The 16,213-nt window shown below is 47.5% G+C and overlaps 1 protein-coding gene across 7 annotated transcripts in view; it reads right to left on the bottom strand.

Moving 5' to 3' along the window:
- The window catches only part of LOC118227886 (serine/threonine-protein kinase BRSK2-like), a 109,203-nt gene that overhangs the window by 33,658 nt on the left and 59,332 nt on the right, over positions 1 to 16,213 (bottom strand). For all 7 annotated transcript variants that reach the window (XM_035418895.1, XM_035418891.1, XM_035418892.1 and 4 more), the window contains exons 3-4: positions 6,163 to 6,248; positions 2,747 to 2,887 (exon numbers count right to left, since the gene is read on the bottom strand). In XM_035418895.1, coding sequence (XP_035274786.1) covers positions 2,747 to 2,887; positions 6,163 to 6,248 — 227 coding nt within the window. The remainder of the gene's footprint in view (positions 1 to 2,746; positions 2,888 to 6,162; positions 6,249 to 16,213) is intronic.

Genomic DNA, 16,213 nt, shown 5'->3' on the forward strand with positions numbered 1-16,213 from the left:
TTGGGGGGGGGGGGGGGGGGGGAGATGATGGTGGCTGAGGACCACTAGAGGGGTCTACTCTGGGACACAGTGGCAAACTCCCATTTCTCAATTGTTATTCTGGGAATTGAGTGAGTCTTCATTATAGGCCCCATATGGTCCCTGTCTCGCTGTGCACTGGTTTATGGGGTGAAATGAGTCTACTATTCCATCATGGTGTCTGCACTCCAGCTCGTATCGCCCATACTTTGCTAACTAAGAGAGAGAGAGCCAGGATGGAGTGGGTGGACATATGAGATCACATGAGATGAGTGAACTATACCGCACGTCACTTCTGCCTTAACTGGCTGGTAACTGCCAGAGGCAGCGCTCGCCGGTAAACATCAGGGGGATGACTCAATCCCACAATCCCTCAGCACTGAGAGGATGAGTACGCCGCAGCCGAGGAGAAACCGGGACAGTTAAATCGGGTCTCTGAGAGAGGCTGGCGGAAGAACAGACAGCCTGCCAAAATAAAAAGAATGACTCACCCCGTCTTCACGAATAGTTTGCAAACAAGGTGGCCTCAAGGTTCACCAACAGTCTCTGTGTCTAGCCTAATCTCCCCTGCTAGTGAGGGGGTGCCTGGCATCCAGAACAGATGGATATACTGGGAGTAAATCTTTTGACTCCAGGTACAAAACAAGCAGGGGAGAGATAATTTTACATCATATCCATGAACTCTAATTCAATAGATCTAATGGGATCAAACACATGGCCCTGGGTAACCATCTGTCCTTCCACTTGACAACTATCCAATTAAGCAGAGAATGCCAAGCACTGCGCCTCTTCTGGAATAAGACATCCTCATGCCTGCTGGCTTATGCTGTACTGCATCTCTGCAACTTCACTCAGTGCAGTGAAGTGTAGTGTCTAATAAACTCTTACGAAAGTGTGATGCACATATGAGTAACCTGTATCCTATAGAATCCTTACTCATCTCCTGCTTTTAGACTTAGTCTGGATTGGGCACAATGTGAAGAGTAACCTGTAACCTTGCACCAGAATAACCAGATTCATCCAACCTGTACAGTCCTGAATAACCAGGTGAGTCTGTCCAACACTGGTACAGTCCAGAATAACCGGGAAGTCTATGACCTTTACATCTGTACAGTCCTGAATAACCAGGTGAGTCTGCTTAACACTCAGTACAGTACAGTTCTCTCAGCACTGAAAGCAGGACCAGAATGAGGCTGTTTCTCATTGATTCAGATACAGCCATTCCTGACCTGTCTGGCAGCGGAAAAAGCTGCACAGATGTGTTTAGATGCCTAAAGCCAACTATTCATGAACTAACGCTACTACAGGCTCCATCTGCTTCTAGTGCTCACGTTTAGTGGTACAGACGAGAGGAAAGCATGGCCTCATGCATAATGAATATGGATGAATGTTTCCTTTGTTGGAAACCTGCCTCGCATGAGGTAATGTAGTGTTATAATGAGCGGCTGGCTAGGAGGTGTTAGGCAAATCAAACCCACATCGCTGTTCATGAGGCCGCATCAGAGGCTGATTTCCGAGGCTGGCCTGAAAGAACACACTTATTATAAAGCCTGATGTTTGCTCATTCTGCTGCACCACAGCTACAAGTGCCATGGGAGATGCTTCTGGAACAGCTGACAAAAATGAAATGACCATATGTCCAGTGCAACCCCATGACCCAAACCATCCCAAATACACAGCAGTTTGCTCTCCGTCTCACACACAGACACACACGTGCATGTACACACACACACACACACACACACCTTCACACACGCACATATGGAAGCAATCACATACATGCGCGTACGCACACATACACACACATGCAAACAATCACATACATGAGCGCACACACACACGCTTGCACGTATACACACACACACAAACACACTCAGTGTTTCCCTCGCTCGCTCACACACACACACACACACACACACACACACACACACACACACAGACTCCCGGTCACACACATACGCACATATCTGTCCTGCTAATTGCCTAATAGCGGCTTTATGCAGGGGCTCCGCCCACAGTGCCACCACAAAATTAACCTCCTTTTTCTCACTGTGTGTCCAAATTTTCAAAACAGAACAGAACCGGGAGGACAGCTCCCCAATAGGCCTGTTCACAAACTTCAGTTCCCTGGGAATCAAACCATTTTTTAAAAGATTGATTCCCTTTCAAAATAAATGAGCTAATGGGGCAACAGCACTGACCGATCAGGACAAACAGACCCTGAGGCCAGGTGTGAGAGAAATGGCTCCCACAGAATCTCTAAAAGATATCTTGAAGTGTGATACAGAGGTAATTGAAAGCCCTGGGGAGGGACGTTTCTAAGCAGAGAGAAGATATGGACGCGCTATGACTAGTTTTATATTCAGAACTCGATTATGTGCGATCATGCACTGTTGCACACGCTCCCTCTAAGCGGCCCAAAAAAGCTAATGCCAGAAAGTTCAGATCTTAGGAATAGTGAGTGTGTTTACACTTGCAAAATACATCAGCACAAGAATAAACTACTGTATATGCAGTTTACAAAAATATACGTGATGAATAATTATTCTGATACTAGTCTTTTTTTTTTTGGACTTATCCCAAGAACCGCTTCTGTAATGACACCGCAGACGCCGCTGTCAGGGACCACCCCAGCTGCGAGGGCTCTGACTGTCAGGATCAGGTGCAAACGAGGCGCTGCTGTGAGGAGTGAGAACGTATGGGTGCGGAGGGTATAAGTAGCGCTCACCATATGGAGTGACTGTGGCAGAAGTCCAGCGCCGATATGATCTGCCGAAAGAACTTCCGCGCCTCCTTGGGCGTCAGCCTCCCCTTCTTCACCAGGTAGTCGAAAAGCTCTCCTCCGGACACGTGTTCTAGAACCAGGTACCTGGAGGGAAGGAACAACAAGCGCACTCAAAAACTGAGGTATATGTATGTTTCCGTACTCACAGGTACACTTTTAATAAATATACCCTCAAAGGTACAATACTGGGCTTTCAGAGACCAGATGAGTATCTTTAACTTAACAGGTACAAAGTCTATTCTGACAGCAACAAGCACAAATTTGTACCATTTCACCCATAAAGGTACAATCACCATGGGCTATTCAGCATAAAAAGGAATGTTAGGAATACCATCAACAGGCTTATTTGGCATTTTTCATCTTGTTATAAAATAAAATAACAATCTTACTCATTTGTAATTTGTTTTGTGTGTACACTGAAGACACCTGATGAACACCCAGAGAGATACAACACACACAAGAGTATCTTTCACGAGCACAAACACACACACACACAAAAGCATCTTTCACAGACAACAGACACCCGGTTAACACCTGTACAATAAAAAGAGGTGATTTCAAAAACAGTGCGATCTCCACAGGAGCGCAGCCTGCTTTAATGAGGACAAAGCACCGCGTGTGAAGCCTGTTTCACTGGCCTCTCAGGAATGGGTGCACAAATGCACGAACACTGAAACAGTGGAAGTTGAGCTACCTGATTTACAGAAAACTTTATCGATTTCCGACAGGGGCGGAGCTAGCCTGTCATACATTTGGGCGTGAGGGCTGATAAGAAATCCCTCCCCAACCCCCCATGCAAAGCCCGATCCAAAAACAGAAACAACATTCCTTAATAACAGGCACGCCACCACATGGTGGCTACAGAGTGATCCCAAGAAAGCTGTAAGAATGTCCATGATCATATGCTAATAGGCGACTGCTCCATCTTATAATAATAAAAGATATCAGTTGCATTAGGCTATCAGCCGGTAACTAACTCCCTTTTTTATCAATACCATACATCACATATACATTGTTGGACACTCAATGAATGTCCTTCAAGAAAATGTGGGCTGACTAGACAAGCGCTGGCAATAACACATGCTGACAAAGGACATAAATAAATAGCACGTTTAATAATTATCATCGTCATAATGAAAATAATTATGTTCTGAAACAACAGGAATATTATTTTTGAAATATTTTCAGCATAAACCCTGAGCACGTAGCACCTGTATCAGGCTGATATGAGGCTAGTCTGGCTTGTCACTAAACAGCAATTTAAACAGCATTTCAGGGCATGCACTGGCACTCAGAAATAACATGCAGCCTAAGTAAGTGTCTAGGTAAATAGCCTCAGAGGGATAAATAGAGCGTCATGGTCATAACAAAGCAAAGGAAAAGCCAGTCCTTTTTAACAATACGAGACATTTCAACGTCAACATTCAGTAAACAATGTTTTTCACAAATTAGGTTAGTGTTTATGTTTGGGCCCCCCATAGCTCATCATGTGGGTGCAGGCACTCACGGCACCCAGGCTAATTCAGTTTCTGATTCCAGACCATATTTGTGCATGTTTGTGTGTGCATGTTTGTGTGTGCACCCGTGCGTGTCTGTGTGCGTGCGCTTGTTATATATACAGTACCAGCATAAATTATAAAAATGCTGTGCTTAAAGAAGTTGTTCAGCACTCTCAGCATTGGGAACCGTGCTGACCTTTGACCTCCACTGTGCTGATGAGACCGTGTTCAGTCACGCTGCTCGAGTGAAACTGAGCTTTAATTTCTCCCAGATCACTAGCAGCTGCACGCCACACTAGCAATATCCTCCGCCTCCCCCATCTCAAATAGAAAATGGAATCTCTTTCAGCCCCCCAGTAACCCCCAAAACCGCTCCCCTCCCAGTCTGAAGTCTTTCATAAGCAATGCACTGAAAACCCAGCCCATAGATTTACCCATCTGCCTCACTGACAGACAGGCAGCTCTTCACAGAACGCAGCTCCTGTCACAATATTACCCATGAATCCCCTCACAGACGTTTAGCTCTCTGGTGGCCGTGGCCAATGACATCATTGCCTTTTTTCAGGTCGAGTTCACTCAGGACCGCGGTCGCTCGGCGCGTAACGGTCGCAAACGCCACCGTCCGCTTTCCCGCCAACCGCAGGGCTGAGGCGCAACGGCACCGCAGACCGGCTCCCGTCTGCGCACTAAGCAGTGCCCGCCGCCCTCAACTGCTCCCCTCCCCAGCTGCCTCCCTTTCATCCGGCTTCCCGCGGCCTTTGATTCACGCGCAGACAAAGGGCCCCGGCTCAGGTGATTACCCGTCACCCTCATTTACATCCGAGGAGTCAAACGCCGTCTGCGGCTAACGCTTTCACAGCCGAGCGCCGCGCTCCTCCGGGTCACCTGTCTGTTCCACCTGAATATTTCATATTAGCTACAGCACCTCCTGGCATTTACCTATTACCGAGGGAGAAGGAATATATAATGTATGCTTTTTTTTTTTTCTCCCCTGCATGAGTAGCATGATTCTGCACATATTCCTTCCAGGGGCCGGAATCCCAGGGGTAAAACTTAAAAGAGACTTAAAAAGTGATTTTAAAAAAAGCAAAGATTAAATGCTAACAGCAGGTAGTCAGGATTTGTGCATTCTAAATGTGCAGGTGCATAGTTTTACTTCTTTGCGTGCACTGGGTTACACCCCTGCCCCAATTTCTATTCTTTCTGCTATTTGCTGTTGGTTCTTCCAAGTAAGTATTAATCTGCGTAATCGCATTTCAATTACAGAGTGATTTCTGTATTATAAAATCAATAATGTGATAGTCACCATGGAAACTAATCCTCTCACGAAATTACAAACATCCCCCCCTTCCTAAATTTGCAAATATGAGATTAGTCTAATGTACACCGTGCTCACAATCACAAATATTTGTAAATGTAATGGCAATGACTTCCATTTTAAACACATTGCTGCCATGTTTACATAACAAAGCCCTCTGTCTTCCACTTGCATATTTCAGTAGAGCATAACTGAATAAGAGCATCATATAATTATTAATACTGCATTCGACTTTCATTAGCATTAGCGCCTGTCCCCCAGCTGGTTAGCGTGACATAAGTACAAATAGAATACTATAATGAACGATGCACCAAATTAAATTTCCCAGCATGCTGTTCTTCCTCATGTGTGAAGCATTGTACAGCATCGTGCAGTAGTACAGCAGGCATTCTGCTATGGGATGTACAGACTAGCAGTCCACCTATACTTTATCCAAACACCTGAGCTGTCTTTCCAGTACACTCCATGTCGAACTTCAACCAGTTCAATCACATAAAACACAAGGCTCCTCTTATCCGCGCGTTGCGTGTGGTGATACTTACAAGTACTTCTTATTTTCGTAGACATCGTGCAACTTTAAAACGTGAGGGTGTTCGATGAGCTTCAGAATGGCAATCTCCCGCTCCACCTGAAGGACAGAAAGACAGAGACAGAGAGAGAGCTTGAGGAGTTAAGACATTTATTTCACACTCTTCTTATTCCGTCCGTCAGGGGCACCGTGTCAGGAGCGTGACAGGACTCATCGCTCGGAGGCTGAGGGCGCGAATTAAAACACCCTCCCCCTCCCCCTCCCCCTGCCTTTACTCCATCACTCTACAGCCATGTCACACTGTTAGAACATTTAATGAGCGTTTAATGAGCGTTTGAGATGCTAGCGAGAGATACGGAGCAGCAGAAGCTGAGCGCGGCGGGCCGTGTCTATCGCAGCGTGGCCGTCGTATCCGGCTGGGCGGAGCCCGCGCGGTGGCCAACCGAGCCCACACGGCAGCATGGGTAATTAAATCCATCAGGCCCACACTGGGCTCCCAGTGAGAGGCTCACCCTGATCCGACACAGCGCTGTTCATTCATGGTGTGCCCACTTTCACAACCCGGTATTATATCTTTTAGACAGTATTCCCACAATCCCTTGCAGATAATGTGGACATACAGGTTGATGGTTACCCACTGAGCATGGCTCATTCATGGTGTGCCCACTTTCAGTACCCATTATCATATCCTTCTAACAGTATTCCCATAATCCCTTGCAGATAATGTGGACATACAGGTTGATGGTTACCCACTGAGCATGGCTCATTCATGGTGTGCCCACTTTCAGTACCCAGTATTATATCATTCTAACAGTATCTGCAAGGGATTATGGGAATAATGTGGACATACAGGTTGACGGTTACCCACTGAGCATGGCTCATTCATGGCGTGCCCACTTTCAGTACCCAGTATTATATCCTTCTAACAGTATTCCCATAATCCCTTGCACATATTGTAGACATACAGAATGACGGTTACTCACACAGCACTGTTCATTCATGGTGTGCCCACTTTCATTACCTGGCATTATATCATATCCTTCTGACAGTATTCCCATAATCCCTTGCTGATGTTGTAGACATACAGGATGATGATCTCTCACAGACAACTTAACCACACATTATTCCCACATTAAGTCCCTCCCCGCTCCTCTCTCCCCTCCTCTGCACACTGTGCCCTCAGCTCTGTGGAGGCAGGCCCTACTCCTCAAAGCAGGCCTTACAGACAGCGCAAATGGCTTAAGAAAACAGCATCAGCACTGTTGGATAGCACAGCACCACGGCAACATTGCACAGCACTGTAAATACACAGAATACAGCATGTTTATACAGGGCACTGTGATAAACTTCCACCGGTACAGTGGTAAACATAGACATCACCATATTTTCTGAGAGATCTCGTTACTGCTGCACTATAAAGCTTTGTGGCATATCATGAATAATGATATTGTAATGAATCCATAATAATGACAGAAGTCAGTACTCTTCCACTAGGTCACTTCTTGGCGATGCTCTCTTAGCTTGATAAGGCCACTAAATAATCAAGGTCCCCGGAAGGATAAATAAATTAATTCACAGTTTGACAAATGAGCTCTGGAGTCCTCATTAGCCAACTTGTACATATTACAATCTGTATTCACTGACTGCTCTGACACACACGCATGCACGCACGCACACACACACACACACACACACACACACCCACACGCACGCACGCACACACAATCCTCTGTCTTTGGAACAGTGGGTCGTGCTGCTATGGGTGTGTAAACAGCATTGAGGGTAATACTGCAGTTTTACATGCAGAGAGCGTTACACTAACACGAATGTCATCTATGCTGCACATATATTATTTCTTCACTGCAGAAACCCCCCAGAGCATACCAATGTTCTCCTGTCATAGCTGAGCCATCGCGTATGTTCTTGGCCTGCACACCCGTCACAGAGAATAAGCGATTAGCCCCAAAACGCTGATCCCTTGCTTCTCTGACCCAACCCATGAGTTCCATACATTCCTGAACCCCAAGCCAAAACCTGCAGAATTCAGCTCATTTTAACTAAAGTGCTGTGCTGTTTCAATTCCCTTTTTTGCTGTAACTGTACTTGATTTAACTTCTGCCCTGACATCATACTTACCCCTGCTAAACTGGCATGGGGAGGGAACAGGAGGAATAAGATTCTGTTCCATGCACATGACTCTACAGACCCCACTGGCTCATGCTGCAGATGGGGAGAATACACTTTGATGGGAGCAGAGCAACAGACTGCCTGTCCTCGCGGTGCCTGTGGCTCTACGCTGGGGATAATTTGCTTTTTGAAGAATCACATCATTGGGAATACAGGTCTGAGCTAATCAGGTTAATCGTGGGCTAATGGGAGCTATCAGCTACGCAGCGCACTCCTCTTTATCACCTGCAGATGAGCCGCTCGCATTAACGCAGCGCGGGCCATCCTGCAGCACCTCTGAGGCTGTACTGGGATCAGTCGCAGCTCTGCCATAAGATGAGGTAGACCTGCCAACATGGTATGACTCCACCTAGAGAACCCCAAAGGCTGTCCTGGGAGCAGCCACACTCCTCTGGCTCAAGGTGATGTAGACCTGCCAACATGGCATGACTCTACCTGGAGAACTCCTGAGGCTGTACTGGGAGGCTGACCTGCTAAACGTGGCACCAACACACCCACAGCACCTGTGAGGCTGTTCTGGGATCAGCCACAGCCCTCTGGCTCAAGGTGATGTAGACCTGCCAGCATGGCATGACTCTACCAAGTGAACCCCAAAGGCTGTACTAGGATCAGCCACACTCCTCTGGCTCAAGGTGAGGTAGACCTGCTAACGTGGCATCAAGTCACCTGCAGCACCTGTGAGGCTGTTCTGGGATCAGTGACATAGCTGCTCAAACAGACACTTAGCGTCCCCAGCGCTCACTCCTCAGTCTCGGTCACACTGAGCTGAGGCTCTGTGTCATCGGCACGTTAAAGGAAACGCGAACGCAGAGGAAGTCGCACCTGCGTCTGTCGTCAGCGGTATTTTACCATTCACCCGCTTCGCTCCAGAATATGCCAGCATCCCCCCCGAGAACGCGCCGCCAAGCCCAAAGAACACGCTCACGTCCCAGGAGAACACAGGAACGCCCCCCGGGAACAGGCCAGAGCCTCTGGAGAGCACACCGGCTGAAGCCCCAGTAACCACGGCAGCGAGAGCCTGGCCGCGGCCCCGGAGAACACACACGCGCGCGGGGGGGGGCGGCCGCCGCAGCGGGCGATAAGGATCAGACGAAAGCGGAGCGCGGACGCGGCGAGCCGAGAAGCGTCCCGTCTCTGATGCCACCGGTCGGCCGTCCTCCCGAGAGCGGCCTCCTCCTCCTCGCCCGCCGCACACAGCAAAAAAAAAAAAAAAAAAAAAAACCCCGTCGGGGAACCCGGGGAAATGTGACACGACATCGCCATCAAAGCGCAGGCTTCAAAGGCCGCCTGTCACACGGGCCTCCGCCACCGCCGAGCCCAAACAAACACGGGAGAGAGCCGGGCTCTAATGTGCGCCCCGGTCACGGCGCCGGCGCCGGCTCCTCCGGGCTCCGGGGCGAGCGCGCTCTGCTCCTGCCTTTATCTGTTTACTGCAGCAGCGCCAGTGTGCCAGGGCCCCTCTCCACTCACTGCCAGAGCAAATAAGCTCGCTCGTGTCACCCCCCCCCACCCCCCAACATCAACCCCGCGCGTCTGCAACTCTCACCCTTTCCCCCCCCCGCCCCCCAAATCCGCTAAGCACACTCCAACAGAGTTCAAAAGAACTCATTTCCATTTTCTTAAAATATACACAAGGATGTGAAAGTGTCACAGTCTGGGTATTTGCACAAACCCCCATTAGCACCCCTTCAATACAACTGCTTCTCCTCGTTCCAAATGTGGTCCATATTAAGCAGATACTCCAGATGGTATGTTAAATCAATCTCACTTAAAGACCATTACGGTTAAAACATTGTCCCGCAGGTGGAGGACAAAGTAATGACACTGTCAACCTTTCAGCCCCAGATCTTCAGTTGTCAATAACAATAAATTTTACACTGCTCCCAATGGGAAAAAAAACACACACACACCTCTCTCTCTCTCTCTCTCCCTCTCAAACACAAATAAACACACGCATACACACAAACATCTCTCTGTCCCACTCACACACTCACACACACAGACACACAGACACAGACATGTACACGTACACACACATACACAAGCATATGCATACAGAGCAAACGAGCTTCGCTCACATTCTCCAATCAGTAGTTTCATGTTAATTAACTTATATTTATTCATCCCGTTTTCCTAGCACTTCATTACGGCTGACACTGTTAGAGCAGGAAAGGTTTCCACCACACAAGGCGGGGGGAGCTTGGCTACACCGCCTGTACTCTGCACTGTGGGGGGGGGGGGGGGGTGGTGTATGATGGAGCTGTAGCCAACTGCATATACTCATTATAACAAGCTCATCTCATCACACACCTGCCATTTCCTTAACTGGGCGCCACTTCCTGTGCCTGATAGGAACTGCTAATGTAGCGTTGAGTTCGTAGAATGAAAGTCAATCTGCACTCCATTTCCCACAGGGGAGGAGGAAAAAAAATCCCCTGATTTAAACTCAAGGTCGAGTGAGAGTGAAGTGGTGACGCTAATCCAAATTGGTTGTGTGATGGAAAGATAATTTGCCTTTTACATTACCTTCATAATCATTATTGAAGTTTGACCATCGGGTCCAAAGGGTCTGCTCAAAATCAAATACTGGCACATGAAATCAGTCCTGCAGAGCCCTGATATTAATGCAATATCCGGGCCACCCAAGTATATTAATGCAAATAAAGTGCCATGCAGTCCTTATCAAAGCCATAATAATAAGGCTTCACAGAGTATGCCCTACCAGGTCTCAGCCCCTATGATAATCACAAAGCTGTGAAATATTTAGCACCTAATGGAGCACTCCTGACAAGTGAACCACAATCCCAAAACTGCATGTTTCACAACAGCCCGCGGTCATCTTGTCCCGCTGTGTCCCCTGATAACTTTACTTATTTATTTCATGTTTTGTATCTATTTCATCGTTTTCATTCATTTTGCAATACGCTGTTGGTGTTAGCTGCTACTGATGCCAACCAACACATTTATCATGCACTTGAGAGATATAATTCATTCATTCATTCATTCAAACAGGCCAAAATGCTCACAGCTTATTTTGGGTACAGAGGCAACAGACTGTAATTAAAGCACACGATATACAGTTACAATTAAACAGATGGCCATCTGAATATCAGTCATTTATGACTGACATGTGATACAGATGCTCACACAGTTATTATTAGAAGTTATTATGTGATTTGGAAATGCGTGTGGATACAAGAAAGCGAAACGGTACACGTAGAGAACGCGGAGACAGACCCAGTTCGGATTAATCCGGCACAGCCATATTCTTCCCTCAGATGATCCACAGTCCACTCATACAGCAGACAAAGGGACTGTAAGCTATTTAAAGCAATAGAATTACCCATCCCTGTCCCATGGGATCCATCTCTGTCCATGTGCATGATGTGGGTTTGGTCTGGTTAGCACATTCCTATCTATAGCAGGGCAGTCCTCATGACATTAGAACTATGCGTGCAACCAAGTTCTTTCAAGGTTCTTATTTTCTCATTATAATACCATCTTATAACGGAAAGTAATTTAATCAATTGCTTTACCAAAGCATGAAATTACTTATTTATTAATATGAAAACATTTTTGCTTCAAATGAAGTAAACACGGCAGAATATATTGCTGCAGTGTATTTAAGATGTATCATCTTGAATTGTGTCCTTCTGGTGATGCCAAAAAAATGGACAATAGTCTAGCCTAATCTAATCTAGTCTCACTAATGCACTAAATTAGAGCATAAACAACAGCTGTGATGTAAATACGGAGTAGCCTGAGTAATGGTAAATTGGTGTTCATGAAGCAACGTTAATATAATAATACGGTGCCAAGCAAATTTCGCTGTGGCTCCATGACCTGAACCACTTCTGCACATATCCAGCCATGTGTGCCGTCCAATATGGGAGGGGAGACCAGGTTTGGCAAGCTCCCGGTCCTCCTCTCTCAATTCATCACTGCAGCGTCTCTGTCACACTCGCCCGGTCATTATTCCCTGTGTCTGCCTCTCTGCCTCTCTCCTCCAGGCCCGTCTGTCATACCGCAGGCCTGGAGGAGGCCGTGGCTGCGTGCGGGAGCCGCAGATCAAAGCCCGCATTACGGCCATGTGTCACAGCAAAGCGGAAAAACTCTCAGCAAACACGATCACAGGGGCGCCCAGGATCTCTTTTAACAGAGAGCATCTGCTCCAGAGCGCCCCCCAGGGGTCCGGCAGTGTTCCTGCATCTGATTAATGCAACATGCACGGCGTGTAGCCTTTCATTGGGCGGTGGGAGAAATGGATGGACCAGCAGATGTGCACATAAAGACAGGGGTGGGGACAATGGGAAACGGAGAACCGTACAGTCTCTGCCGCCAGAACAGACACAGACTCTGCCTCGTGGACAAACATAGGCTCTGCCTCCAAGAAAAACACAGGCTCCGCCTCAAGGCCAAACACAGGCTCCGCCTCCAGGCAGACACAGACTTCAAGCTTCACTTGGGTATTTAGGCTCCATGGGAGCAGCTGGGGCCAAACTGTCTTCCATCTTCACTGAGTCCCTGGTGTCCCAGAGTCTCAGAACTCCTGACAGCATGAGGTGCTCAACAGGATCATGATGTAAGGTGCGAGGGCCGGCCTTAATCTACCTCTGCTCTAATCCTCCCGCATCAGCAAACAGGTCTGTGTTTGCTCTGTATCAGCGCAGGCAGGGTTCTCTCAGACCTGAAGGGATCAGCCCTCTCTGATTTACTGATGCACCCCGGCTCTCCCGAGAGACAGTGATGAACAGCAGCACCAATGAGAGGGAAGACATCTGGACCCGGAGAATCTCGCCATCTCAGAGGATAAATGCATCACAAGGCACAGGCCGAGCCGTTCCTCTCATTTCCATTCATTTTAAAGGAAGCGCAAATATATTCAGGGCGGCAGGATTTGCGCGTTTGCATTCTGAGAGCGGGGGAATGAGAGCAGATCCGAAATTCGCTGAGACGGGTCGGGGGTGATGGATTAACGACCGTGAGGGAAATTGTTCAGCAATCCTGAAGCGCGGGAGAAGGCGTTCTGACGTGAAAGGAGCACACAAAGCACAAAGAGGAATTACCGACAAACCCCCCCCCCCCCCCCCCCAGCCCTGAAAGCACAGGCTCTGTATCAGCAGGGCTTTGTGAGTCCAACAGGCCTCGAGGGGCCAGGAGGTTAAAGGAATCCTGTGGTAGCTAGTGTGGCAAACTGAAACGGATAATGCATACAATATAAAAATAATAAATCAGATAAAGGACAATATTCATATTCAAAGTTTATCCAAATCCTGCTGCGGTAAGAAAAAACAAAAAAAAAAAAACACATCTCCCCCAAATTTTATGTGGTTTGTATCAACTGTGACTTTGCTAAAAAAAAAAAAAATTTTTTAAAGTTTGCAAACTGGGATTGCAAGAAAAATATTCCATTGAAAAAGTAGAACTATATTCAAAGACTTGTTTGTGTTGGAAATATGCTAAAGCTCATTTTCCTAAGTGAATGAGTGTAGAAATGTAAATTGGCACACACATACACACGCGTGTGTGCACACACAAACAGCATGCGCTCGCTAGCCGCGGCTAAAAAGAATCGGAGCCTAATTTGAATGCCAGTTCTCTCGGTCCTCTTATGTTAAGGGCCTCTTCAAGCGGTGCTGTTTGCATTCAGCACCACAGACAGCTCAAACCACCTTTCCCTGCAATCTGCACACAGAGCAGAGGATGTAAGGTGTCTGTTTGTCTCCACGGCAACAAGTTCTCCTTTGGTCTCCGCCTTGAGTGGGAGTGCAGATGCGCCGTGCCGGGAATCCTCCGCAGCGAACACAAGGAGAAGCACGAAAAAACCCTGGTGCTCAATGTCAGTTTGAAATTACAGCACGGGAGCCAATGGCGGGGTGAGCAGAGCAGGGGGTGTGGCTCGCTCTCACGTTTTCCCCACTGACACTCGCAAGCCAGTTCAAGCACGGGTCTCCACGAAAGGGAGCGCCCGTGCCTGCAAAAAGACCCCCGGCCAGCAGCGGGATCAGAGAATCCACTCCGAAGATAAGAGCGCCTTTGACCCCAGTGCCTTGTCCTTGTCCCATCTGCATTGAAGCGGCTGATTCACAGCGTCTATCGCGCGTTCCTCCCAATCGCCCGCTCTTTACAAGGGCTCTTCTTTATGGCGCGGAACGGAAAGTCGAGGGTAATCAATGCTGACCTCCGCCTTTAAATCCCTCCAGCCACTGTACTGCAGGGCTGGACTGAAACCAAAGGCTCTTTTCCTGAGCGAGAGTCCCCTGATCACACGCCGATACAGGAAGGGGAAAGAGCAACCGCACAGAGAAGCACCCGGGTTCCACATTCAGACGCTGTCTCTATGAAAGAGAATCTTTAAAAGTCTCCGGAACTGTCATCATTACACAGTTAGGTCAAACGAAAGAATGAAAACGCAAGAGAGACAGAGATACTGGTGCTGTAGCAGATACAGACACGGCAGAGATGTACAAAGCACAGCGCGCACACACACACACACACACACAGAGCACAGAGACATCACAGAGATGTACAAAGCACAGCGCGCACACACACACACACACACACACACAGAGCACAGAGACACACAGAGACATCACAGAGATGTACAAAGCACAGAGACACATTCGAGACACACAGCTGAGACACACAGAGACACAGCACAGAGACACACAAAGCACAGACACAGCGCACACACACGCACGCACACACACAGAGACACAGAACACACACACACAGAGGACAGAGACACACAGAGACACAGCAATGAGACACAACAGAGACACACAGAGCAAAGAGACACAACAGAGATACACAGACAGGCAAAGAAGCACAGCAAAGAGACACTGAGACACAGTAAAGAGAATCAGCAAAACAGGACCAACTCCCCAGTGGCACAAATACTGTATCTTCTGAGGATGCAATTGTAATGTGTATTTTACCACTCAATAATGAATGAAGACACAACATCATTTTAAACAGAACCCTACACTCAGCAAAAACCACCACTAAAGCATGGCATTGGCAGCAAGTTATAAAGATACTGTTTATCTTTTTCCTGGGCCAAGCTTTTTACAACAGTCTACACGCTTTGGGTCCACTTGTTCATACAGAACTTTTACAATGTGCTTCATAAAGCCTTGAAAAAGCAAAGTACATTTGGCAGAGAACGCCAAGTTGGCAGATTTCTCTCTCACCCTGGGTGAATTATTTTCATTTCCTTGCTTATCTCTCTCCTCCATCTGTAAATTCCTCAGTCCCAACTTTCTCCATCAGTAAATTCCTCCATCTCTCTCTCCCAGTCTTCCTCAATCCTCAAACTCTTCTCAATTACTTTCCTCTTTCTCTCCCTCTCCCTGCTGCGACTTCCTTCCATCCAACTCTCAGAGGAAAAGAAGCAGACCCTGGTTCACTGAGACCAGCTGACCTGAGTCAGACAGGTAAACGCTCTCACCCTCAGAACAGACGAAAAGGCAGAAGGGATGGAGAAATACAGATTATATAAATACAATGTCATGCCCTGCCATATTATCACAGAGTGGAGGCAATTAAGAAAAATTGTGCGTTGACCAAAAACACTTTAGAAGATTTCCCTCAAAGACAGTCAGTGAAAGAGCACTGGATAAGTGGCATTAAAACACTAAAACTAAGACAAAGTCTAGAGATGAAATAAGTGAAATGGCTGTAAGGGCTCCACACAGCCCAGAGCCCAGCCTGAGGGCCTCGTCTGTCACACCGCACAGCTGGAAGCATCCCCCAGGAGTTGCTCTCAACACCAGGGCCGGATTCAACACAAACACTGACAACAAATCAATACTGACAAATATACATATACAGCCTCCACTGTCAATGGAGAGAGTGGCCAGTGCAGAGTATAACCA

This window comes from Anguilla anguilla, chromosome 5 (assembly GCF_013347855.1).
Source record: "Anguilla anguilla isolate fAngAng1 chromosome 5, fAngAng1.pri, whole genome shotgun sequence".
Classification (NCBI taxonomy): Eukaryota; Metazoa; Chordata; class Actinopteri; order Anguilliformes; family Anguillidae; genus Anguilla; species Anguilla anguilla.